The sequence below is a fragment of the Bos indicus x Bos taurus genome, chromosome 28 (genome assembly GCF_003369695.1).
Source record: "Bos indicus x Bos taurus breed Angus x Brahman F1 hybrid chromosome 28, Bos_hybrid_MaternalHap_v2.0, whole genome shotgun sequence".
Taxonomy (NCBI): Eukaryota; Metazoa; Chordata; class Mammalia; order Artiodactyla; family Bovidae; genus Bos; species Bos indicus x Bos taurus.
Window position 1 is genome coordinate 42622198 of NC_040103.1, and position 27745 is coordinate 42649942.

The window sequence follows — 27745 nt, forward strand, 5'->3', positions numbered from 1 at the left end:
ACAGAGGATGAGATGGTTGAATGGCATCACCGACTCAATAGACATGAGTTTGGGTAAACTCCAGGAGTTGGTGATGGACAGGGAGGCCTGGCGTGCTGCGTTTCATGGGGTCACAAAGAGTCGAACACAACTGAGCAACTGAACTGACTGACTGACTGATGTGAGTCATTAAGGGTTGTGAAAACCTGGCATTCATAAACTAAAAGTAGAGGAGATTACTGAGGACTCTGATTCAGCTTTCGATTGAGAAGGCCGGCTGCCATGCAATGTTGCCAGTCCCTCATGGGCATGTCCACTAGTGAGAGAGTCAGTTCCTAGGCAGGTTGATAAGGAGTCTAGGGGTCCCCAAGGAGAGAGGGGTCTGGAATTCTCAAGGAGGAAGAAAGGACAAACTTTTTTTCTTTCTCCACATTCCTTAGGATTATATAACAATAATGTATCCTACCTGAGGACAGTCTCTGGATTAAACCTTCTGGCTAATTCTGTTATCTTAAAATGTAAATTATGGGAGGTCTTTACAACCTCCAGACATTCTTTGGATTATATAACTTCGTTGTTAACACTAGCAAGCGGATAGTCTTTCTGCTCCCTTCTGATGCCTATGTCAGAAGCTTTCTCTATCTCCTTTATACTTTAATAAAACTTTATTACACAAAAGCTCTGAGCGATCAAGCCTCGTCTCTGGCCCCAGATTGAATTCTTCTCCTCCGGGGGCCAAGAATCCCAGTGTATTCGCGTGATTCAACAACAACCTTTCACTAGCAGGTCACTGGAAGGGTATTTTGCAGTCAAAGCATTCTCAGATGGCCTCGAGTCAGTCATGGCTTCTTTGAGCTTTTAATCTATCAGGTGAGCTGAGCTCACCGTCCCAGTCATCCCCAGCAGAGGGCTGGGCATGTAAATAACACAGTCTTGGAGGCTTCAGACCAGTCCAGATGAGTACCGTCAAGAGGAGAAGAATCAGCCAGCCAAGCCCTGCCTTAAATTTGTAACCCAGAAAATTGTGAAATAGAATAACGCGATGCTTGCTATTTTAAGCCACTGTGCTTTGGGGTTGTTCGTCACACAGTAATAGATAGCTTGGCTTCATCATTACTGATTGGGTTTGCAGTATATGGTGATGCATATTTGCATCAACAGATTGGGAGCCATAATTTTCTATGAATTGCTTTAAGATATAATATATGCATCACAATCCAAATCAACCACCCTTTCCTCTTGCTGAAACAGATGTATAACTCATTCCAAAGAACAGCTCCTGTAACATCTTCATTGCTCCTGTAACGTCACATGCTGCCTGTGAATCTGTGCTATTTTTATTGCACCATGTTAGTGCAATCCAACTGATAGGCTAGTTTAAAATGTATGGATCATTGTGTTATAATGTAGAGTTATGTTGATAAGCTCATTATTTTGCCTTGCAAATTAAATTACAAGTGATTCATCAACAAAGAAAGCAGCAGTAGTATAGCAGTTAGGAGTGCAGATTCCAGGGCCAGTTGTGTGTGTTCAAGTCCCAAAATGGGAGAAAATAGAAACTACTCTGTAGGGTTGTGAAGGCTAAAGTCTTTGATGGATACAGTATTTAGAACAGTACCTGGTTCATGACAAACCTGAAAAGGTACTACAACTTGTTTATTTCGTTCTCATCAATTTCGTATCATCACCTAGCTCTTTCTCCGCCAAAAGATAGAGCAGCATAGCAGGGAGACACGGGATATCGGCCTTAGAGTGTTTAGCATAGATTTGGCCCACAGACAGCCTTCGGGAAATCTCTGTGGAATTAACTGGTAATTACCCAATGAACACGTACTTCCCTGAGACATCTGACCGCCTTTAAACAAGGTCTTCACGTAGGGATTGCTCCTGAGCACCAGGTACACGGCGGTTCAGGCCCAGAGAGCAGACGTGTCAACCCACCTGCCTCTGAGTCCTTGGGCCCTTGTCCCCTTGCTGGTGTCCATGGTGAAGTTATCCAGCGACCTGCGCAGCAGGCCCCCCGCGGCGTCCTCCAGCCCAGGTATGAACAGCGCGTTTTCTGAGCTCGACAGTCTCTGAATCCAAGTGAGTTGGTTGGACTGGGCCAGGTGTGCAAGACTCAGACTGGCCATTTGCACACACTTATCGGAGTCTGAAATGTGGCAGAAACAGATAAACATAAATACCCACAAGAATGATGCTGCCTCCATCACTCTCATGGCAGCAACACATCACAGGCCCCAGGTGCTGTCCTGGCTTTACTTTGTCTGCAGCGAGGGACCTATTTTTCCTCATGCTGGCTCGTGGAGCTGCTGTGATGAGCCCTGAGAATGCCAAGTCTGTCTAGTTAGCACTCACTAAGGAAAGAAAACTCAGACACACAGGTAGGAAGAGACGGGATACCCTCCATGCCCCGGCAGCTGAAGGACTTTGAGGCACAGTTCACGGCAGTGTCACAGCGCCAGCAGAGCCTGGTGTAAAATTAACTGCCGCCACCCGTTCTGCTCGCTGCCTTTACAAACCATCCTCCAAACGTTAACAAATAGGTCTGCAGATTACCTGAGCTCCCAAGACTCCTCTCTGCCCTGTGGAACACAATCTTTCATCTTTACACAGCTTAGTTTCCTTACTAATAAGATTTAAGATCCAATTTTCTGAAATATGAATAGATCAGATGTGTTGTCTTCCAGTTTTAACAACGCCCTCCCTCCCTTCTTACAGAAAGAGGTAACAAATGGTTTTGATGAAATCCCTAACGTGAGCCCAGGAATGTGAGTGACTCTCACCACTTCCTTCGTAAGAAACTGGATTTGATAGATAGATTCCTTAACTTAACTAGGATTTATACAAAGTCCAGTTTGTAATTTGAAAAAAGAAAATGATGACTATGTTCTGACTATCAACAGATGGCACGACCCTGTTACGACCAAGAAGAAAAGAATACTCAGCACATGGCACTGGTGTGGCTCCAAGCTGTGTGTGAGCGCGTGTCTGCACTCGTATCTAAAGCAGTGAGGTGCCTTCAGTGAGAGCTTGTCCGTGAGCGTTTACTTCCTCTAGGAGACAATCCCCCTAACGCACAGCGGGCCTGGTTCACTGTCCGTACCGCACCCACTGAAAAAGGTAGCTCTTTTTTTCTTTTTGGCCGCACAACATGGCATGTGGGATCTTAATTCCCTGACCAGGATCAAACTTGCACCACCTGCAGGGATCGTAACCACTGGACTGCCAGAGAAGTCCCAAGGTAGCCTTTAAAAAATATTTTGGGGAAACGTTCTGTGTCTAGGAGGCACTCAGCACCATCATTCACATACAGCAGGCAAGGGAGATGGAGAAGGAAATCGCAACCCACTCCAGGATTCTTGCCTGGGAAGTCCCATGGACAGATGGGGCTGCAAAAGAGTCAGACACGACTTGGCGACTGAACACAACAGGCAAGGAAGAAAAGAAGACTGAACGCAATTTGAATATGATACAGCAGCAATGGCAGTGATATCCACACTAGCAGCCCACCCGTCCTGTGTGCTTGTCACATGCCAGGCACAGTGGTAAGCATGTTATCTGTATTGTCTCACTTAATCCTCACAAGAACCCTGTGGGTTAGATATTATTATACCCATTTTATAGATGAGGAAAAGTGAGGCTAAGAGAGAGTTGACAATTTGCTCAAGGTCCCCAGGGCTTGTAGGTGGTAGAGCAGGACTCACTCAGCTGACTTTATAGCCCATACCAGAAAATGGATGTACCGAGGCCGTGGAGATGAAAACAGCACGGGAGATTCATCTGAGGCGTTTCCAGCCCCCTCCGATTGCCAAGGTCTAAAGGGACAGTGACCTTAACCTTAATTATGGTGGATATTTAATACTCACAGGGAGACACTGTAGAGAAAGAAAGTGATGACAGGGACTCAGCTCAAAAAGGTTTTGTGGGATTTCAAAGAACCCTATGTACAGAGGTTGGCGGTACGGGAAGAAGAGGTGTGCCCAAGAGAGGAAGGCTCCAGAAGGTAGCAGAGGAGTAAGATCACAAAGGGCCTGCATTCCCAGCAGAGTTCTGTCCCCAGCAGAAGATGGGGAGCATTGGTGCGCCAGAGAGGAAGCCACAAGGAATCAGAGAAAGGGACTAGGGCAGGACGGCGGCTGGTCACTGCAGGTCTGTGGAGTCTGACAGCCAGAAGCTTGCGGAAGGGCCACAAGCACCCCTGAAGCTTTCGGCCATCTGTCTGAAAGGACGAGAAAAGGCCTGTGGTCCCCCTCTGCGATGCTGACAGATTCTCTCTGATTTAATCCTGAATTTATGCACTTGTAGAAGCTCGGTGATTTTTCTCTCACCCCAGGGAATCAAATATAACTATAAAGTAATATGCTTGTTGAGACAATTCACAGAAGAATGACTAAGAAACATTTGGAAAACGTCCAGCTTCCCAACAGTCAAAGAAATGTCAAATGAAACAACACCAAGGAATCATCTCTCCCCATAAGTGAACAGAGATAAACATGATGATGTGTCTTCCAGCAAAGATGCAATGAAGCAGGCACGGTGATACTGGGCACGGGGATGGTGCTCAGAAAACCAGCAAAAGCCCTAAAACTGCCCCTGCTTTGTGTCCCAGATTTAAATGAAATCTAGCTTAAACAAATAATACAAGATACAAAAAAGTTTTTCTCCCACTGATGTTTGCTGCAATATTATTTATGATACTGGAAACTGAAAACCAAATATAAAATCAAAATAGAGGCACAATGAATTAAATGGTTGTATTTCCACACCAATTATCCATCCATTCATTCAAAAAGCGTGTGTTAATATTAACCGTCTCCCACTTGATACACCTCTGTTTCATGTTGGAACAGTAAAGGCGGGGACCCTCTCCCTACCCTCTGGGAACTCCCAGCTCACTGAAAGGTGGAGGCAGACACATCCACAAATCAAAGGGGCTGAGCACCACGCGTGAGAAGGTGGAGCCTGCACGAAAGGAGGAGCAGTCAGCTCCATCTGGGAAGGGAGCACAGAGGCGGTTAACTGGCAAGGACTGCAAGGAGCGGATTGTCCTTGAACTTATTCTTGGAGAATCAGACTTATCTTGGTTGTCTGAGCCTGGAAGAGCATGGCAAGTAGAGGCCATGCAAATATTAGATTCCCCAAAATTCCTATTATGGTCGAATCTGTAGTTTGAGAAAACAGTGTATTATGAGCAAGACAGGCTTAAAAGGACTAATTTTGCTAGTAAGCCTATGGAGTCTTTATAAATATTTTATGTTCATTGATATCAGGCAATAAAATAGATACGGATGATGTCTCACACTTTATTTTAGCAATAGCAGGTAAAACATAATTTACATTCATTATTTCTAGCTCCCTGGAAACATCATAGAAATGCTAGTCTGTGACTTCAAAGACATATTTATATATTTGTTTGGTTTTGCTGAAAATAATAGGCCACTTTTATTTTCTGTATTTGGTTCTGCATCTGAATGCTCAACAATTTTGTTTCCTATTTGATCCCCAACCCCAGGATGCCAGGACCCAGTGATGCAGCTCCCCTGTGAATTGACTGGTGTCAAACAAAACCACTTGGCATGCTACAGTCTATCGGGTCCCAGAGAATCGGACACGACCGAGCGACTGAAAACAAACAAAACCCCCACAAGCAGGAGCTGCCGTCACGAGTCACGTGGAGCCATGAACATCAGACATTCATTCTAGATGAGTGAGAACAGCATGTCCTGTTGGGGCACAGCACGAACCCGCTGGATGGGCAGTTGCTCAGTTGAGGACACCGAGGCCCAGAAAGGCAAGTGAGTGTTCACAGTCACGCAGCTAGTACCTGGCATAGCTCTGAGTCTGCTGGACTCCAGGGTCCACATTCCAAGCCTGGGGTTCATCTGCGTCCAGATCACCTGGGTCTTCACAAGGGCAGATTCTGACTCAGGGGCCTGAGACTCTGCCTTCCTAACTGGCTCCCAGGTGACGCACACACAGGGACCACTCTGGGAATATGAATGGTGAAAGCACTATATTATATTGCTCCCTTTTATAAATGAATAGGAAATAATGGTGAGAGCTCAACAGTAACCAGGATACACCCAGCCTTCAAGCCCAACTAGCTTTAGGCTGAGAACGTAGTGTGTACTCACCACTCGTAACTCCAGGAGAACTCATCTGAGCATTAAACCCATGCTGGGCGCAGCACAGGCCCAGCAGATATTTACAGGTCTTGACTGAATCAGCGACAAATGTGTGCTTTTTCCCAGTGACGCTGCTTGTGATGATGAACTTCTTCCGCTGCGGGGAACAAATGCGGACTTTAACACATTGACCATTCTCACCCATCCATCGAAGTATAACTATCCAGAAAATAACCAAATGCAGGAGCTGTCAGCTGGATACCAATGTAGGCATCCAGAAGGGTATGGCGGACATTGTCTGACTATGGCCCAATATTTTTTCTTAGTTTAAATACAACCCCTCTTTTTTCCCCCTTCATTCATAAATCAAATGTTTCTTTATTGAGCAATTGGTATCTGCCAAGGACTGTGCTAGGTGAAAAGAATATGAAATGAGCTCAGTACAGGCACTTCCCTCAGCAAGAAGTGAACATAATCTCCACGTGCGTCGGGAAAGGCCACTGAATATACTCATAGTTTGCATTGTCCAAACTCCTGGGCTTGGAAGGCAAAATCTCAGCTAGCAGGTTTATAGAAAAGATAAAATCACATCAGCAATCTCATGTTTTCATGCTGTTATGTGCCAGGTTCTGTTCTAAATCCTCTCTGTGTCTTAATTCATTTCGTCCTAGAAGCTACAGAATGAGAGCAGTCCCATCATTATCCTTATTCTACAAATGAGGAAGCGGACGGAGACGCCTCAGAATGCAGCAGGAACTGAGGTCATATCACCAAGAAACACTTCCTCAGCATTTATACCTTCAAGGCCCATGCGCAAAGGGATAATTTTTGTACCGCTCACTGAGATAAACTGGAGAGGAATATCTATCTGGGGCTATCTATATCGAGCTTCCAGGAAAAGATCCTTAATGTTTGCAATATATAACTCTAATAAGAACAATGAAATATACAGTAATAGAAATGCTATTAAATACAAATTTATATATAACTTCCAAATAAAATCTCTATTCTAGATATTTCATAAGAACCTTGAGCTTGCTCCTATAAAGATAACTTTATAAATACAGGTTTTATGCTTGAAAGGGCATTCTGAAACTCCTGCACTTCTTTAAGGCTGCTGCTGCTGCTGCTGCTAAGTCGCTTCAGTCGTGTCTGACTCTGTGTGACCTCACAGACGGCGGCCCACCAGGCTTCCCCGTCCCTGGGATTCTCCAGGCAAGAACACTGGAGTGGGTTGCCATTTCCTTCTCCAGTGCATGAAAGTGAAAAGTGAAAGTGAAGTCGCTCAGTCGTGTCTTACTCTTCACGACCCCATGGACTGCAGCCCACCAGGCTCCTCCATCCATGGGATTTTCCAGGCAAGAGTACTGGACTGGGGTGCCACTGCCTTCTCTGTCTTTAAGGCTAATCCCTTTTAATTTTTGATAATTGCCATTCCCAAGAACCTCCATTCACACAATCAAATATTAACAAAGGGTGACAACTGTTCATTACTTCCCTTTTAAAAAACTTTTTTTTACCATTAACCTAATTTCAGATAATTTAAGCATTCTCTAAATATCCTTTACTTTTATTAACAAATTAATGTTGAATCTATACTAATGTGAATGGATTTTGAATTCAACTGAATTATATCTAGTATTTTATATTTAATGCATTTTCTCAAACATTAATAGATGCTATCTAACTATCCTCACTAATTTTTTCCTCAGTATTCAAATTATAATGTCTAAACTCCACTGGCTGATCATTTTATCCATACTTTTCCAAAGTTGAATATTTGCTTAGAATCCATCTACTTTGTCAATATGCATTGATATGCTTATATACAGTCATGACAATTTTATATTAAATTCACTCAGGTATTAAAAATCTTAGATAAGTCATTTTCTAAAATTGAATAATTCTTCTTTAACAAATCTAAAAAAAGAGAATTGTTCACACGTGCACACGTATACACCACATCTTTCTTTCAGACCATAAACTCTTGCCAAACCATTGTGCTTTCGGACCCCAGTGCCCTAAGGTATTAAACACCCCAGAGAGGAGAACTGCTATCTCATTTCTTGGCATGAAGCTGAAAATAGTCTTGACTGTAGTGGTTTAGATTTTTTTTTCCCACTTTGATAACATCATTTAATGGGAAATCCATATCTTCAAGCCAACTTTCGCACAAGCAAACTGCTCCATGAATAAGATGATGAGTAACTTGAATCTCAGGGTTTTCAGCACAAACACAAAAAGTGTATTTACATCTGTGTTGTTACAGAATAAAAATACTTGGTGTTTCTGTAACATCATGCTTGTTTCAAAGCATGTTTTATCATTTCAAATATTTCTTCCCTTGTAATTTTATTGTTGTTCCTTTGCAGGCTCATTTATTTGTTTGGCTTGACACATCTTTGCAGGATAAGATTCTCTCAGACAGAGGCAGATGTGCCCAGCTAAGGAAGTTGAAACTCCAGACCCCTACTTGGGAAGGCCATTTCCTGGAAGGGACCCAGCAACAGCTTCCTGTGTTTTTATAAAATGTAGAAAGAAAGATGCTTTCACCACAATCAATTAAAATCACTGACTCTTCTTTCCACTGGAACTCAGTCTTATTTTTCTCACCAGAGATAACACTGCACGATGGAGAAGCAGACCCCGCTAAGGAGAAGCAGAAATGAATGGGGCTGCTTTCAATGTAGAGTTAATGGGATTTATTTACGTGATTTACAGTCTCTTCTGCAACAGTGTATTGCCAGCCATCCCAGAATATTCCTTCCATTGGACCAACTCACCCAAAATCTCAGCATAAAGACAGGACCAGTAATCATGTAAAATTGACTATGCCCTACAATAACCAGCCTCAGAAGTATGTGGCGTCAGCCCCAGAGAGGAATAAGATTTGAGATGCAGAGCCAGAGGCCAGTCTGCAGGAAACATTTTCAATCATCAGAAATGAAAACCTGTAATTTAATTCTCAAAAACATCGAATTAAGTGGAATTTTTATCCTATCAGGAATGTACTTTGTAATTGTACATATACTGCCTTATCAATACAGTGCACATTTTTTTCTTTTTCTTTTCTTGATGGGAATCACACAATATGAAATTTATTTGATTTTCCTGTGTTGGTAGCCTAGAAACCTGCAGTGGCGCTTCAAAGAGCAAGAATGTCTGTCGCAAAGCTGCATGTTTTATGGATCTCATCAACAATAAAAACAACTTTCAATCAGATGTGCTAGATTTCTCTTCTCTCTAGAAAAAAAGATATTACAAAAGTATCATCCTATGGAAAAGTACAAAGTGTGTGCCACCAAAACATTGAAAGAGAAAAAAAAGAATTATAGAGTTTATCCGGAAATTCACTAATAAGAATATTAACTTTTTACTTTGGGGATTTTGCAGTAGTTGATCTTTTACAATTCAAGAGTTGTGGTGATTAATTTTTTCATTCTACATGAGCAGTCACTTTAAAACCTTGTTTGTTTTTGGAAATTTGCATCCTTGTTTTTTAAAGAGAGCCCTACAAATGCTATATCCTCCCAGGCTTCGCGCATTTCTCTCCAGACATTTTTAACTACTATTAATATCCAAGAACAGTTATTAGCATGGGTAAGTTCATTATTTCACAATGAATGCTTTCGTGATTGAATAATCTTCTGAATTGATGTCTCTGTCACAGGCGGGCTGCCAATGTACCTACAAATCATATTCATTGTAAAAATGGCATTTTTTTCCTATTTCCTTGGCTACCTCTCTTCAGGATGACAAAACAAATGTTAGCAATTGTCTGAAGCATTCTGGCTTCCTCTAGTAATTAAGCTAATTTGAAACTAGCTTCCTAAGTCGTAGCATGAAGAGCTCAAGTCATTTTCTGTGTAAGATGCTGGGTTTGTGGCAAGCAGCTGGTGATGTTACTTCCCATGATGACTTTTCCATAAAAAAGGATATTTATGTTGAGGAAGAGACTGGTCATCAGAACATGGAAATCCTAATTAGTGACTGGGTGTTTTTAAGCTACAAAGTTTGTTCTGTGAACCAGATGACTTTCCAGCTTTAAACAAGAAATTCTTTGTGGTCATGGGGAAAACAAATATCTGTAAAAGTTAAACCAACTTAAATATAAAATACTTCAGGGGGCTGTTAAATTTATGGCTTCAAAAATTCTAGTTTTCAAAATTACTTGGTAGGTTGTCTGCACTTCTACAAATGTTTTAAAAGAAATTACACTGAGAATTGAGAATTTTGAACAATCAAATATGAGATAGAGAAAATAGGAAGTAATAACAGTATTGAATATTCAATAATCACGACCCCACTGTGGCCTGCCAGTCTCCTCTGTCCATGAAATTCTCCAGGAAAGAAAACCGGAATGGGTAGCCATTCCCTTCTTCAGAGGATCTTCCTCACCCAGGGATCAAAGCCTGGTCTCCTGCATTGCAGGCAGATTGTTTATCATCTGAGCCGCCAAGGAAGCCCTCATTGTGAGTCGGCTCTTCACATCAGGTGGCCAAAGTATTGGAGTTTCAGCTTCAACATCAGTCCTTCCAGTGAACATTCAGGACTGATTTCCTTTAGGATGGACTGGTTGGATCTCCATGCAGTCCAAGGGACTCTCAAGAGTGTTCTCCAACACCACAGTTCAAAACCATCAATTCTTCAGTGCTCAGCTTTCTTCACAGTCCAACTCTCATATCCATACACGACCACTGAAAAAACCGTAGCCTTGACTAGACGGACCTTTGTTGGCAAAGTAGTGCCTCTGCTTTTTAATATGCTGTCTAGGTTGGTCATAACTTTTCTTCCAAGGAGCAAGGGTCTTTTAATTTCATGGCTGCAGTCACCATCTGTAGTGATTTTGGAGCCCAAGAAATAAAGTCTGTCACTGTTTCCACTGTTTCCCCATCTATTTCCCATGAAGTGATGGGACCAGATGCCATGATCTTAGTTTTCTGAATGTTGAGCTTTAAGCCTACTTTTTCATCAAGAAGCTCTTTAGTTCTTATTTGCTTTCTGCCATAAGGATGGTGTCATCTGCATAGCTGAGGTTATTGATATTTCTTCCAGCAATCTTGATTCCAGCTTGTGTTTCACCCAGCCTGACATTTCACAGGATGTACTCTGCATATAAGTTAAATAAGCAGGGTGACAATATACAGCTTTGATATACTACTTTCCCTATTTGGAACCAGTCTGTTGTTCCATGTCCAGTTCTAACTGTTGCTTCCTGACCTGAATACAGATTTCTCAAGAGGCAGGTCAGGTGGTCTGGTATTCCCATCTCTTTAAGAATTTTCCACAGTTTGTTGTGATCCACACAGTCAAAGAATTTGACATAGTCAATAAAGCAAAAGTAGATGTTTTTCTGGAACTCTCTTGCTTTTTTGATGATCCAGCAGAGGTTGGCAATTTGATCTCTGGTTCCTCTGCCTTTTCTAAATCCACCTTGAACATCTGGAAGTTCATGGTTCACGTTCTGTTGAAGCCTGGCTTAAAGAATTTTGAGCACTACTTTACTAGCGTGTGAGATGAGTGCAATTGTGCGGTAGTTTGAGCATTCTTTGGCATTGCCTTTCTTTGGGATTGGAGTGAAAACTGACCTGTGGAAGTGCAGGTCAACAGTGGCCTGCTGCAGGGGCTCTGGGTGCAGCAGACCTGGGTATGGCATAAGCCCTCTTGGAGGAGGTCACCATTAACCCCACCATAGAACCACCAGAACTTACACAGGACTGGGAAAACAGAGTCTTGGAGGGCACAAACAAAACCTTGTGTGCACCAGGACCCAGGAGAAAGGAGCAGTGACCCCACAAGAAACTGACCCAGACATGGCCATGAGTGTCCTGGAGTCTCCGGCAGAGGGGTGGGTCATCAGTGGCCCGCTTCAGGGCCACCTGCTTCAGGCTGCACTTGGAAGACCCCGAGGGCAGCAGTGCATCATGGGACCTTTTGAAGGAGGTCGCCACTGTCCTTATTACCCCCACCATCGTTTGGCCTCAGGTCAAGCAACAGGGAGGGAATACAGCCCCGCCCATCAACAGAAAATTGGATTAAAGATTTACTGAACATGGCCCTGCCCATCAGAACAAGACCCAGTTTCCCCCTCAGTCAGGCTCTCCCATCAGGAAGCTTCCATAAGCCTCTTATCCTTCTCCATCAGAGGACAGACAGAATGAAAACCACGATCACATAAAACTAACCCAACTTTTCACATGGACCACAGCCTTGTCTAGCTCAATGAAACTATGAGCCATGCTGTGTAGGGCCACCCAAGATGGACAGGTCATTGGGGAGAATTCTGACAAAACATGGTCCACTGGCGAAGAGAAGGTCAAACCATTCAGTATTCTTGCCTTGAGAACCCCATGAGCAGTGTGAAAATTAATTGTAACTAAATTCAAATAAATGATGTTCAAATGTTATTTCAAACACTGTACATTTAATAGGTGTGTTATTACTGTAATTTTTTTTTAATGACTGACAAATGTTTTCACATCTGTAGTCCATGGGAGACAGGCCAGATGCCTCCCCACTATGTGTGCAAAGGGAAAATTAAAATAAAAGGAAAATGTTTCAAAAGCATGCAGACTCCATTGCACCTACTTCAAACTCTCCTTCCCCATCTGCCACTCCCAACCTTGCCACTCCCAAAATCAATAGATTCCCCAAACTAAAAGAACTTCACCCAGAGGGAAGGTGTAGTCCTTTAGGCTAGTGGCTGCCAGTGGAGGTGACAGGGGCCTGGGTGAAGGATGGCAGAAGAAGTGGCCTCCAGGGGACTCAAATCCCCTGGTAGACTTCTCCCAAACATGCCATAGTCAACGGAGTACAGGTTAGCTGACAGGCTGTGAGCTTAACTTCTTAGGAGAAGATCATCTGACCTATTGTTCCTTTAAAGGGGTAAGAGATCAAAGGAAAACAAAGCCGGGGTCATATCAACTGAGTGACACTCACGTAAGCCAAAATCTTTTCAATTTCTCTCCACTGGAACCGTAAAGTTGCAATTCGGCTGTTGTTTCTCACTTCGTATACGATAACACCCTTGGCACAGATCCCCAGAGCCATTTCCCCCTCCAGCCGTGTCTTCTCTGGAAGAACTTGGTACACCAGCACACCATATTCCGGGAGCTGCTGAGCGACCTAGAATGAGAACAAGGTCAATTAAGAAGAAACAGGCACACTGGTCTAAAATAATGGATTTCAAACCATTCCATGAGGAAAAAAAAAAAAACAAAACCTTAACAGATGTTCTGAAAAAAAGAGTAAGATTGCCAAATAAGTTTCGGAAACACTAAGCTACACATATCTCCTTACTACAGCACTTCTCTGCACCTCTAATATGATGGTGTTGTTATATTTTATTAATAGAATGAAGGAATCCTTCCCTAATGAAGTACCTTGAGACGCTAGGAACACTGATATTAATTATGAAAAGGATACCAGAAAATAATAATATCCTGAACAAGGTTGTAGAATTCAGACTCTTCTGAATCATCTCACAGGGATTTCTTTTTCTAAAGCCTACTGCAGTACTACTGATACAACCCCTTCATTTTACAGGGGGAAAAACTGAGGCCCAGGCACAGAAAGCAGCCTTCCAAATGATCAGCAGCACTATTAAAACAAGATAACATCCTGCAGAAAAAAGGAGCAATCACTGGCATTTCTCAGCATGTGGCAGTGATTGGGTGGGGTCCCCACAGTCCAAGATCTGTCTTCAGTTTTCCAGTTTAGGAGACAGAATTTTGTCAGGAACCTGAGGGTCAGTCAGAGTTGGGAACTGCAGCAGGCTAACCAAAATCTTCAGAGACTGGTGTGTAAACCTAATCCAGATATTCTTTTTTTATGTCTGAATGGTAATCATGTCTCTGTTCTGGTCTCTGCCATCTTCATCCTCACCTGGTAGACTCCAGTTCTTACTAGAAGACTGATGCACCTAGGCTCAAGGCAAGTGGGCTAAGAATGTGTACATGTGCTCTCCACACATTTGAAACTCTCTCAGAAGGGTTTCAGGGGTGAAATCCGGTGCTCATCCTACCCCAGAGCAGAGGGGACAAAATCCTGCCCAATCTCTCTCATCCTCACAAAACTGAGGACAAATTATGGCTTTGGAGAGCTCCTTTCTCGAGCCCTTTTCTGTCTTTTCTCCCTGTACTGATAAGTAATCTGTGCAGATAGGTCACACTGCCTACAAAACCTATAGCCTTTTGCATGATCTTGATTACATTTCTGCAGCCAGAATCTTGCTGTTTCTTTCAGCTTTGGAAAGAGCCTGTCATCGTCACTGTCATCGTCATCGTCTAAAACAGTATTACCAGACATCAGTGCTGAAATGTCCAATGGCCAGACTGAGCATGTGCCTAAAGTACGACAAAGCAGGGCCAACCCAAAACAACTGCATAAATTCTTTTAAAGAATTTGATGTGATATTTCTAAAAAAAAAATTAAAGCACTAAAATAGTCATCATTAGAATAGAATCAATAGAATAATAGAATATTCGATAGAATAGAATTCTATCGAATATTCATCATCAGTAGAAGATTCTATTCATCAATAGAATAGCCTCTATTAGACTTTCTTTTATTTTTTAAATTGTTTAGTTTTGATTTTAATTTTTAATTTTTTAATTATATAGAAAGGGATATGATATTGAAGTACTTGGACCCACAACATTTTTAAAATGGTTCAGTGCTGTTCTGTAACAGAGCAGGACCCTACGGGGCTTTCCTGGGACAGACTTCCTCATCCGGTCTCTTTCGCCTGCTTCTCGTTTGTAGAAAACCTTTATCTTCCTAGGCCTGCCCTTCTTTGACCTATCATTGCACTTCCGGGAATCTGTCCTAAGAAAATATACCAAATGACCAAGATCAAAACCCTTTGATCAGAGTGATGTTTGGTGCAGACTTCCAGAGTTGGGTTGAGAAAACTAGTTCCTTGCAATAAATGTTCCTAAAGGCCCCGCCTTATAGAGTACTTGGAGAAGGAAATGGCAACCCACTCCAGTATTCTTGCCTGGAGAATCCCACAGGCAGAGGAGCCTGGCTAGCTAGTTACAGTCCGTGGGGTTGCAAGAGTCGGACACGACTTAGTGACTAAACCACCACTTATAGGGTCCTACCTAAAAGGTATCCCCTAAAGGTAAGGGAAGCTGGTGGCTCAGAGGTAAAGAATCTGCCTGCAGTGTAGGAGACGCAAGAGATATCAGTTTGATCCCTGGGTCTGGAAGATCCCCTGGAGAAGGAAATGGCAACCCACTCCAGTATTCTTGCTCAGAAAATCCCTTGGATGGAGGAATCTGGTCCAGAGGGTCACAAAGAGTAGTACATGACTGAACAACTAAACACAAAGGTACCACCTTAAAAGGGATTATTGGGCAAGCTTTGCAAGGGATATTTACAGAGCATTTGTATTTGTCTGGGGAATGCATAGGTTATAATGCTAAGTGGGAAAAAATACAAGGTACAATCAGTATGACTTCAACAACAAAAAGAAAATATTTTAACAGCATATGGCAATCCCTAGTTATGTGGGAAAATGGCTCCATGGTTGAAGAAGTTTGGAAAACACCAAGTTAACCTTGAACAAGTTGTTCTGAGATTATATGCTAATATAGGTGTGAATCTTGCCAGCAGCAGTACTCAAACTGGACTCTCGCCAAATCTGATGAACTAGCAGCATTAGTCATCAGTGAAGCACAGGCCAATAGGTGTCATCTGATAATGGAAAAGGGAGCCACCAGGAGCTATAATTAAATAATCCAGGAAATATTTATTGGAGTAACTGGTCTCTGTGCTGAGTTCTGGGGATCCAAGGCCCTCTGGACATTTACAACCTGGAAGAAGGGACAAGAAATGAACAGAGATGTCTGTGATGTAGACTGTCAGCAGTATATGCCAACATTGTATAAAATGTTTCTAACCTTTGACCCTGTGATTCTACTCATGAGAGTCTATCCTTAAGAAATTAAGCAGAAATGCAGCTAAAGACATATGCAGAAAAAAATATGAATCTCAGTGTTGTTTAAAATAGTCCCATATTTACAATAATTTATGTGCCAAATAACAGGATACTGAGAAAAAATTTGGGGTACCTCATGTGTTGATTCAAAAGAAAGTTTCAATAGTGAGATGAGATTTAAAAACAGCCCACAAAACTGACTATATAATATAAATCCAGTTTTAAACGTAAGTGCATGTACACATGTGAATGCACAGACAAAAGAGGGAAGGATGAACACATACAAATGGATCGTGTTGTCTCATTGGGGAAGAATGAAGTGAAAAGTGAATGTGCATTCACTCAGTTGTGTCTGACTGCAACCCCATGGACTGTAGCCCAACAGGCTTCTCTGTCCATGAAATTCTCCAGGCTAGTATACAGGGGTGGATACCCATTCCCTTCTCCAGAGGATCTTTGTGATCCCAGGATCCAACCCAGGTCTCCTGCACTGCAGACGGATTCTTTACTGTCTGAGGCATGAGGGAAGCCTATTTGCGTGTGTGTGTGTGTGTGTGTGTGTGTGTGCGTGTGTGTGTGTATGTTAGTCGCTGAGACATGTCTGACTCTTTGCAAGCCCATGGACTGTAGCCCACCAGGCTCCTCTGTCCATGGGATTATCCCAGCAAGGATACTGGAGTGGGTTGTCATTTATATATATATATCTCACTTTGCTGTATATACTTGAAATTAATGAAGTATTGTAAATCAACTAATTTGAAAAAGATATCCCCCAAAAAAGTTTCCACATTTTTCCTTGAGTTGGTGGCTTCCTTTACAACTACTGGTCATCTTTCAATGAGAGGAAGAAGGGACACAACGAGCCAGGCACACTAAGCCAGGGCTGCGCAGAGGCCTGCAGACCCAAATCCTTGGCTTCTCTGCTGGCTCTGTGGTCCTGCACCCTCTCTCCACCAGAGGTGTGCTCATGGCTTTGAAGTCCTCACTTGTTCATTGTCAAGGGAATGCTGCACCCACTTAGCAAGGAACCGGAACAAAGGCTGGATTGGGGAACACACTGAGCGCCTTTCTCCCAGAGCTGCTCAAACGAAACACTCAAGTGTTTATACTGTACTAAGTGCTGCAGAAAGTTCCAAGTGACTGACCAAAAAAAATATAGCCCTCACCTCAGTAGTTCTGCTTTCAAAAGACTATCTCTATCAAAAGCTAGAAAACAGAATATTTTTGTCTCAGGAGACATTGTAAAAAGAAATATAAAAGCCCTGGAGTTCCCTTTTGAAACTGCTCCCCAACTCTAGAAGCCCCACCAGGGACATCACCCTGGGGATGCTCGGGGGCCTCCTCCCACATGTCTCTCCCCCACCCCCAGCTCTATCTGCACAGGCAGAGCGGCCAGCCCCTCCCGTCCTGAAGCAGAGTAACTGGTACTGTTTCTGTTGTCACTGGGCAGCTATCAGCTCTCACAGTGCTGCAAGCCTCTGGGTCCCCTTCTGTCCTCCCTGCAAAACTTAAACTCCCCAGAGGCAGAAAGCACGTCCTTCCTGTCTGTTTCCTGTAGTGCCTGGTCCACTCCGGGTGTTAAGTTGTGAACTGAGCAAAAGCTGTGCATTGGAGGCTCTGTGCACCAACATAAGAGACTTCGCTTTTGGCTCACACTCAAGTTTGCACTTCAGATGTCAAAAATGTCTCTACAGTAAATGTGGCCTGCCCCCACTCACAGAATATTGACAGTGTGAGCTCCAAGGTTGAAGAAAGGGCCTGCCACGCCCACCCTGGCCCAGTAAATCCTGCTCATTTGGGGGATCATCTCCAATGCCATCTACTTCCAAAAGTCTCGGGCCCTGTGCCTGTATCTCCCTGTGGCTCTGAGCACACCCAGCCCCAGGGAAATCTCTGGAGGGTATTGCTGACTACGTGCCCCCTCAAGAGTCCAAAGGCCTCACCCTCAAGAACTCCAACTCAGCATCCTCTCCCCAAAGCATGGGGCTCAGACGATGCATCTCTGAGACTTCGACTTGGGCCCGGAGAGCCGTCATCCTCTCAATGAGACTTGCAGGGATATAATCTTCAACTCGAAAATAGGCTTTGTTCTCTACCTGCTGGAAAGATGCAGAAGAAAAGGGACACAGCCAAGACAGCTTCTATAAGACTCTGAGCAGAACAGAAGCCTGTCTGCAGTCGCAACTCAGTTAGGGGCCCCGGGAAAAGATGCTCTTTTGAAGTGCCCACTGGATATCATATTCTACCATAGTAGAGACTGAGCCAAACCACGTAACAGAAACAGAAGGGAAAGGGGAAAGAAGCCACCTGTTTTTGACCCCCTTCTGTATGCCAGGAGGTCCCCAGAACATATTAGCTCTTTCTATCCTCCAGGTAATCGTAAGAGGACAGTATTATTATTGGCATTGCCAACATGAGCCAAATGAACAAGAAAGAAAGTCATTTAACAGAACTAAGTTCACACCATTTGGAAGTGACAGAAACAAAGCCCTCGCCCGTTCCGCAATGTCACGCCACTTCCCCAATGGCACAGTGAAACCCTGGCTCTAAAGCTGTGTTCCTATATATTCACTCAGCACTTCTATCTGCATGCACTACCAGCACACTGCCCCCTCTCTCAAGGGAGGTTTGTCTATGGCACCATCTCTTCACAACAAAGTGATCAAGAAGCGTCCCCCAAACAAGAGAAGATCTGGCACCAACAGCCCAGGCCTGAGCCTTCGGCGCCGACTCTTCTGGAAACCTGAGGCTGCAGCCCTGCTAACACTGTGGCTCGCCATCACTCACTTTGCAATACTGAGTTCCCTGGTACGGACTCTGGGGCACGGAGAGGTACACAGACATTTTGGAGGAGTGGTCTCAAGGTTCACAGGAAGGAGTGAGGAACGTAGAGCTTGGCAGATAGAGAAGCTGACCCTTCCCTGGTGTTCCTGAATTAGCCCATCCTAGTCTCAGGAAGCCAATACCAGCCTAATCTTGGGCAAGACGCAAGCTGAGGGCAACTGTCCATGGGGAAGGCAACTGGAAACTGGGAGCATCTGGCCTTTTCGGGGCTGGGAATGGGCACGTTGGTCTGATGAGGGGGTCTGACAGGAACGGCACAGCATCCACTACATCCCCATGTTCCTGGTCTGGCACAGGAGTCCCCATGTGGCTGGAGACAGAATCCTCCAGCCTAGGGCTGGCCCATGCCAGTTCTGAGCTCAGCTCAGAGGAAGAAATTGCTTGGTAATCCAGTACACAAAAAAGCGTTCAGAATGCTGTTAGAATGGCCCCTACCCAGAAACTGACACCAAATGCTGGCAAAATGTGGAAGAGCCGGAAGTCATTCAGTTACTGGTGGGAGTACAAGATGGTTAAACCTCTTTGGGAAGACAGTTCTTCAATTTTTTATGGAACTAAACACATTTGTGCCATATGATCCAGCAATCACCTCTTTGGTATTTACCCAAAGGAGCTGGAAACGCGCGTCCACACAGAAATCGGCACATGGGTGTTCACAGCAGCTTTATTCACAGCTGCCAAAACTCAAGCAAAAGAGGTCCTTCAGTTGGTGAGTGAATAAATAAACTCTGGAACATCCAGACAATGGAATATTATTCAGCACTAAAAAGAAATAAGTTATCAAGCTGAAAAGACATGGAGGAAACCTACATGCATATTACTAAGTGAAAGAAGCCAGTTTGAAAAGGCTATGTACTGTATGATCCCAACTCTATGACATTTTGGAAATGGCAGGACTATAGAGACTGTGAAAAGATCAGCAGTTGCCAGGGGTAGGGGAGGGGGGGGGGGAGCACGGAGGAGTTTCAAGGCAATGAAAGTACTCTGGGGAATTCCCTGGTGGTCCGGTGGTTAGGCCACTGCCAGGGCCAGGTTCAGTCCCTGGTAGGGGATCTAAGACACTGTAAGCCACGTGGTGTGGCCAAAAAAAAAACCACTACTCTGTATGATTCTGTAAGAGTAGATATCTGTCATTATCAATTTGTTCAAATGTAGAGAATGTACAACACTAAGAGCGAACTCTAATAGTAACTGTGAACTCCGGAGGATAAGGATACATCAGTGCGTAGGCTTATCAGCTGCAATAAATTGGAATTGATAGAAGGAGACGATGGGAGTGGGGGAAGCGTATGTGGGGCCAAAGGGCACGTAGGGAATCTCTGCATCTTCCACCCAATTGTGCTAAGAACCTCAAACTGTTCTAAAACAGAAGTCTATCAAGCATTTTTTAAAATCATTTAGGACATTAAACATTTTTTAAAAATGTAGGAACTTTGACCCAGCATCCTTTTGCTAGAACTAAAGAAGTCAGATCAACAGAAGTCAGCGTGAAACTAAAAGAGCTCCAGCACCAGTATTTCTTTCTTTGTCATTTATTTTGAAAAGGAAAATTAGAAGCGACTGGAACAATAATAGTAGTGGTTATGCGCACTTCCATGGAGCCTCTAGGTGACGCCCACGAGCGAGAAAACAAATAAGAAAGCCAAGTTCCGGCCCTAGTGAGGCACGCCACGTGGTTATCCCAAAAGCTCATTAGGAAGGCCAAGGGAAGACATACTACTGAGTGAGAAAGCAGAATGCAAATCAAATGTGGCAACATTTACAACTGCATAAAATCCCCGTGTGTGATCAAAGGCTGGAGGAGAATGCACCCAGAGGAAATTTGTTCTGCTGCAATGATGTGATTAAGGAGATTTATTTTTGTACCAAACTGTCTTTGTCTCCCTTTTTAAAATGCAAATGTAATCATGTTACTTACTTCCCAGCTTACAATTCATCAGTGCCTCCAGTCTTTCACTGCAGTGGTTTCCAAATCATGTTTTTTCCCCCGGCACCAGAACCATTTATCAGACAAAATATCCACCCCTTAGAAGGGCACACGAGGTTCCTTCCTGGATCTGACTGGCAGCGCTGCCCAGCCTCGAGGCCCATTAACTAAGGCTGCCGTGAAATCCTTGCAGCTCCGGACGGGCCAGCCCCCTCCTCTTGCTCACTCAGTGACCCAGATGTAGGGAGAGGCCTGCACTCTGAGACCTCCTTATGCCCTTTGACATGCCCACTGCAGTGCTGGCACATAGGATAGCAGGGCCCTAGAAATGAGTCCCAACTGTGCTCTCACTAGCTTACCTAACCTCACAGAAGCACAATTCTTCAATCTGCCTGCCAGTGCCCAAGACACACTTTCGTTCCCTGATCCAGGAAGATCCCACGTGCCTCGGAGCAACCAAGCTCGAGCACTGCAATGACTGAGCCTGTGCTCTAGACCCCGGGGGCCACCACTGCTGAGGCCACGCGCCCAAACCACTGAAGCCCTCGTGCCCTAGAGCCCGTGACTTGCATCAAGAAAAGCCTCCACAGTGAGAAACCTGTGCGCTAGAGAGTAACCCCCACTCACCACAACGAGAGAAAAGCCTGCACGGCAGCTAAGACTCAGGAAAGCCAAAAACAAACAATTAAATAAAATTATTTAAAAAAATTTTTTAAATAAAATGCAACGGAAATAACACCAGCTTTGCAGGGTTGACACAGGCTTAGATGATGCAAGCAAGGAGCAAGCCCTCCATAAATTAGGGTTGAGCGAGTAGATGCCCAAATGAACGGGTATGTGTAATCTGTTGCTTTCACACACACGCATGCATGCACACAGGCGTGCAAGAAAGGGAAAAGGTCCGCCTTTAGGGGCCACATGGGGGCAGCAGAGAATACCTTGGAACCACACCGGTGGCCAGAGCAGAAGCAGAGGTGGTGAGACAGGATCTCAAGCAGGAGCTGAAGGTGAAGGGTGAGATCCAGGCTGAGGCAGAAACTAGGTGAGGCCAGTCAGAAGCCGGGCAGCTGATGGGCGCAAGGGGCACCAGAATGGGGTGCCCAGGGTGAGGTCTGGGCCCGGATTGCAGAACGTGTGGGAGGGTCTGGGCCTGTGTGCTCCCGGCTGCCTTCAGTGGACCTGGCCTACTGTTTCTGTCAACTCTCAGCATTATATCCCGGGCATCAGGTTGAAACTGTATGTCTGAATCCACAGACTGAAAGCTGGTCTTTGTTCTCCAGCAGAGCGCTCCTGGTCCAGGGCGGGGCAGGAAATCTCCAGCAGAGCGCTCCTGAGTCCGGGGCAGGGCAGGAAAACTTGCAAAGAGCAGCTGTGTCGCGGGGCCTCAGCATACATCACCACCTTCCACGCTTGCAGTAGTTCTGACCTACTCTTATCTCCTATTTCCATTTTGCAGATAAAGAGCTGAGACAGAGAAATAATGTCTAATGCCACGTGGCTACTTAACAAAAGAGGCAGGGTTTGGATCTCATTCCGTCTGACTCACAAACTCCTTCAATCTATAGAGCCTGCTAAGGTCAGCCCAACACTGCCCTGGGAGGCCACACTTCCCTGTCTGTAGGAGCCATCACAGGGCTGGACTAGAGGCTGCAGCAAGGATGGTGACTGTCGCCAGGGCACCCGTGGCTTACAGCACCCTCCATGTGCCTGGGCTGTTCTCCTCCCAAGACCCCCTCAAAGTAGCAGCACACGGGCAGAAGTGAGCAGGCCCAGGCGTGGATGGGACTCCAGCTCTAGAAGCGAGGAGACACAAAGGGGCTCCAAGCAGTGACAGGCCTGGAGTTTTGCCAAAGGGGCAGGGAGGGGCTATGTGGGCTAGGCTGGCCCTGGGAGACTGCCTGCCCAGGCAGGGGGTAGGGTGGGGACGTGCCAAGACAAGAAAGTGAGGTCTCAGTCCCTGTAGATGAAGTGGGAGCAGGAAAGTGAGGGTCAGAGAAGGCTGGGTGTTGGGAACTGAACTACATTTCCCTGACAAGCAAGGTGCTGACTTTCCTGATGGATGACTTTATCCACAGTGTTATCCAGCCAAGAGCCTGTACTCAGTTCATCCACCCACTCCTCAGATCAGTTGGTCTTGAGCAAACTCCCCATGTTTGAGGCTCTGCTTTGGCGTGAGGGAAACAGCAGAACAAAACAAACAAAATCTTTACTGTCTGGTGGATTCCATTCTAATGGAGAGACTGACAGCAAGACTGATAAGGAAATGGATACTCCACACCAGACGGTGAAAAATGCAAGGGGATAAAGAGGGACTTAGACGGCTCCAGACATAGAGGCAACTTCTGAAGATGTGCTGGGAAGAGAGCGAGATATTGGTGAAGCCTGAAAAATGGTTTTCAAACTGCTGCCTGTAATCCATGGGTGACCTGTGAGTGCTTCATAACCAGCACTTATAAATTAACTAGACTATAATAGGAAATACCAGTGTGTATCACATAAGTGCATCTTATTTCCTAAACTTTTGCCTCACTTCTGTTACATGGACACATGTGTACAGGTTGAGTTATAATGTTTGTCTTTTTTTTTTAATTGGGGTCATGGCACAAAACATCTGAAAGCCAGTGATGATGAGCCCAATAAATTAGTACATTACTGGTTGTAGGCAAGACTTTAGGTTAGAACTACCTTACAATGTATAAACTTGACCTGTTCATTTTTGTATCCCCCAGAGCCGAGCAAAGAACACTTGATGGATACTTGTTGGATGGATAGGTGAATGGATGGATGGGTGGGTGGGTGGGTGGGTGGATGCAGTTTACCCCAATCTCAGTGGTAGGTGCTAAGAACACAGGCTCAGTCTTCACATTTACAACAGCTCTCCAGTGTCCCATAACTGCCTCTCTAGTGACCCCACCCAAGGGCCCCTGATATCCACACCTACCTCCTCTGGGTAACTGCCAAATTCAGCCTGCAGAGCAAGGACCCCCAGCTGCAACAGCGTCTCATCGCTGCAATACAGCTTCTCCTCCAGGATGTCTTTCCGAAGTTGCAGGTAAAATTGATGCCTTGTCCAGCTGTGCCTGCCAAAGAGATGCAGGAATAAAGGTTACCGGAACGCTGAGGACAAAGGAGAGCACTAAAGCCAGAGGGTTTCCTCAGTCTGCGAAGCAGAAAAAGGAGAGAAGATGGGATACAAGTCAGTGGAACCCAGAGGGCAATGCCAGTAAGGCAAGGGTGAGCTTGTCTATCCACACCGTGCCTCCTGTCACTTGTTGAGGGCTATTCTGTGCCCAAGACACAGGGTTACTCACTTCCCACCATATCCATGGAGATGTTTGTTCTTGTGGCTCAAGTAAGAAAACGAATACTTAGTCAGATGGTATGTCTAATAAGCAAAGGAATAGAGAGAGTGATCCAGTCCCAAAGCCGTGACCCTCTCCTCCCATCCTCATCACTGAGCTGCTGGGAGGTGGGCATGTTGGGGTCAGGGGAGAGAGAGCTTGACCTTGACTGGCATATGTTTGAAACAAAAGGGTAAAGCTTTCATTTTGACCAGGGCTTGTCCCCAAACACTGACTTTTCCCCCTTTTCTGTCATATTGGAACCCAGGAAAAAGAAGACCAGGTGCAGTAACTGTTGTAATGTGTGCACACATTAACTTGCCAAGCACTTGCCTACCCATTATCTCTAATGTCAGCCTGAACAGACATAAATGACCTAAGGAACAAATCAAGAAGTTTGCAGCACTCACTGGAGCAGCCCGTAGTGACTCACGAAGAACTTTATCCTTAGAAAGAGCACAAAGGCATTTGGGGAGCTCTTCTTCTGGGGCTGCTCACTCCAGCCTTCAGGGGCTATTTTGCACAACCTGGTTTCAGCATCCAAGAAAAAGAACTCTTTACCTGAAATGGAAGTAGAGAGTGTTTAGAGGGAAAAGCAGCCGGGCAGGCACCACGCTCAGACTCACAGCCCTGAGCTCTGCCCGAAGGGTGAGACAAGAGCCGACTGAGTATAGGAGAAGCAGGTTGTCTGGATTTAGTGCACAGGACCTCTGTCGGGTCCATGAGGGGCCAAGAAGAGGGAACAAAGACGAGAGTGCCAGTGAAAAGAAACTTAGCACCCAGAAAAGAAAGTATGAATGTTTATCTCAGAGGAGATATCACTTATCTGCCTCCCAGTGACCACCTTATCAGAAAAGGCAATGGCATCCCACTCACTCCAGTATTCCCGCCTGGAAAATCCCATGGACGGAGGAGCCTGGAAGGCTGCAGTCCATGGGGTCACTAAGGGTCGGACACGACGGAGCGACTTCACTTTCACTTTTCACTTTCATGCATTGGAGAAGGAAATGGCAACCCACTCCAGTGTTCTTGCCTGGAGAACCCAGGGATGGGGGAGCCTGGTGGGCTGGCATCTATGGGGTCACACAGAGTCGGACACGACTGAAGTGACTTAACAGCAGCAGCAGCAGCAGCAGACCACCTTATAAAAATAAAATTAGAAAGCACAGAGCTGAGCATTTATCCCATTTCTGTCTCGGGCGGGCGCTCTGTATCTAGCTGTGCAAGTGCAGCATCCTAGTCTTGGGCAGTTTTGTTAGAGGGCACAGATCTCGGGGACCTAGACATTGGGCTTCCCAGGTGGCACAGCGGTAAAGAATCGACCTGCCCATACAGGAGACCAGGGTTCAATCCCTGGGTCAGGAAGACCCCCTGGAGTAGGAAATGGCAACCTGCTCCAATACTCTTGCCTGGAAAATTCCATGGACAGAGGAGCCTGGTGGGCTACAGTCCATGAGGTCACAAAGAGTCGGAACAAATGTGTGACTGAGCACACTTAGCACACACACACCAAGACACCAGGGCTGCCTGAGGCATCAGGCCAGCTGTGGGCTACCTGGGAGCCACTCACCTTTCATGTAAGCCAAGCCAAAGTAGGTGAGCTCCCCAAGGCTGGCAAAGGATGCAATGGCACTGAAGACAGCTCCCACTGTTGATGTGATGTCACATTTCACCTCCAGGCACTGCCCGCTCAGCAGCACCACACAGAGGTCCCTGAGAGCCAAGTAGGACTTCGCTCTTTTGGTCTGAAAACAAGAACAGTATAAACCGTAACAATAACTGAAAGACGTGGAGTCTTTACCACGGGCTAGTGACTGTGCTCGGAGAAGGCGATGGCACCCACTCTAGTACTCTTGCCTGGAAAATCCCAGAGACAGGGGAGCCTGGTAGGCTGCTGTCCATGGGGTCGCACAGAGTCGGACACGACTGAGCGACTTCACTTTCACTTTTCACTTACGTGCATTGGAGAAGGCCATGACACCCACTCCAGTGCTCTCGCCTGGAGAGTCCCAGGGACGGGGGAGCCTGGTGGGCTACAGTCCATGGGGTCACGAAGAGTCGGACACGACTGAGAGACTTAGCAGCAGCAGCAGCAGCTACCGTGCTAACCACTTTATGCGTATTTTTTCATTTAACTGACAACCTAAGAGACAAGTATGTTTATGATTCCTGTTCAGCAGATTAGAAGCGAGGTTCAGAGATTGTAAGGGACCAGCCCAGAGTTGCACAGTTAGCAAAAGGCAGAACTGGACTCAAATCCCTGCTCTTTGCCAGGCTCTGCAGGGGCCAGGAAGGCTGGGGGGCCTCATGTAGAGGATGTCTCTCCCCTGCAAAAATCCCTGGGGCTCCACTTCCCAAGAGGACTGCCCAGGGCCACAACGGTGAGCCATACCCCCTCAGAGTAATGAACCATGCAGTACTGACCCCAGGTCAACGCAGAGCACAACAGAGAGACCTGGGCGGGCACCTGTCCAAGGAGGAGGGAGGGCTAGAGCTTAGCGGATTGCTGTGAACCGAGCAGTTGATCGGCAGAGGTGCATCCAAAGATGTGGAGCAGCGTGTGCCTTCTGGCCCTCGCCCTGCTCAGATTAATTCCAGATGCATCCGCCTCTGTAGCCCCACCCCGACCACTGTCACCTCCGCCGAGCCCATCGGTCGCACCGCATCTCTGCACACACTGCCCACTGCCCCTGGTGCCCTCCCCTCCATCCTCTCATGCCAGTTCCTACCAGGTTTCCAGGTCGGGCTCAGGACCTCTCGTCTTCAAGCTGGAGGGTTGAGCCACCCACTCCCTTCTCTGCTCCCCTGGTTCCTAGTGTTCAGGGGCCCTGCTCCCTAAGGACGAGGGCTAAGCATCCCCTGTGCCCCAAGCCTAGCCTGAGGCCTGGCCCAGACCGCCTCAGAATGTCTTCACTAAAAGACAGTCATGGATGGACACTGCGGATGGCTTTAGTTCCAGTGAGACCAAGCCTGCCACCACACCATGACCCTCCCACACCCGCGGCAGCTGCACTCCCCAGCACTGGACTGGGGACCCTGTGAGAGTGGTATTCCCCCTGACCCCAGGCAGGCACGGCCACGGGGCACACTCTAAGCCACTCTGGCTCCTGCTCATCCGCACCTGTGTGTCCTGGTTGTTGTGTAACACACATGCCCATGCTTGAGTTTAATGCTTTGCAGTTGTCCTCTTGAAACTTGTAACGATTGTATGTTTGAATGTGCATTTTCTAAATGACGTCCCATTATGCACAAAGAGCTTGGATCCACGGCGGCCCTGCCTGCCCACCTCTGGTAGCGGGCTCTGGTAGCGGGCTCTGGTAACGGGCTTTGGCTGCAGCTTCTCTGTTCCCTGGTGCCCCGGCCCCTTCCAGTTTCCTCCTCCGCCTCCCTACCCTGCGACCTCTGCCAACCTTCACTCAGGGCAGCTACCCGCTTATATATTCCAACATCTCTCCCCTCCTCCCCGAGTGCTGGTTCAGGAAGGGTCCCAGTCAAACATCTCAGAGCAAGGCCGGCAGTGGCTGTACCCACAATGGACTAACACCACCAAAGCTCTTTTCTTGAGCCTCGGGCGGGACAGCCT

The 27745-nt window shown here is 45.9% G+C and overlaps 1 protein-coding gene across 4 annotated transcripts in view; it reads right to left on the reverse strand.

The window, feature by feature from the left end:
* FRMPD2 (FERM and PDZ domain containing 2) overlaps window positions 1–27745 on the reverse strand; it is a 104340-nt gene that overhangs the window by 30064 nt on the left and 46531 nt on the right. For 3 of the 4 annotated variants that reach the window (XM_027530799.1, XM_027530797.1, XM_027530800.1), the window contains 7 exons: window positions 25733–25907; window positions 24573–24723; window positions 23763–23901; window positions 17994–18149; window positions 13047–13232; window positions 6117–6264; window positions 1921–2131 (listed from right to left, as the gene is read on the reverse strand). In XM_027530799.1, coding sequence (XP_027386600.1) covers window positions 1921–2131; window positions 6117–6264; window positions 13047–13232; window positions 17994–18149; window positions 23763–23901; window positions 24573–24723; window positions 25733–25907 — 1166 coding nt within the window. The remainder of the gene's footprint in view (window positions 1–1920; window positions 2132–6116; window positions 6265–13046; window positions 13233–17993; window positions 18150–23762; window positions 23902–24572; window positions 24724–25732; window positions 25908–27745) is intronic. The other variant, XM_027530798.1, reaches the window with a different exon arrangement.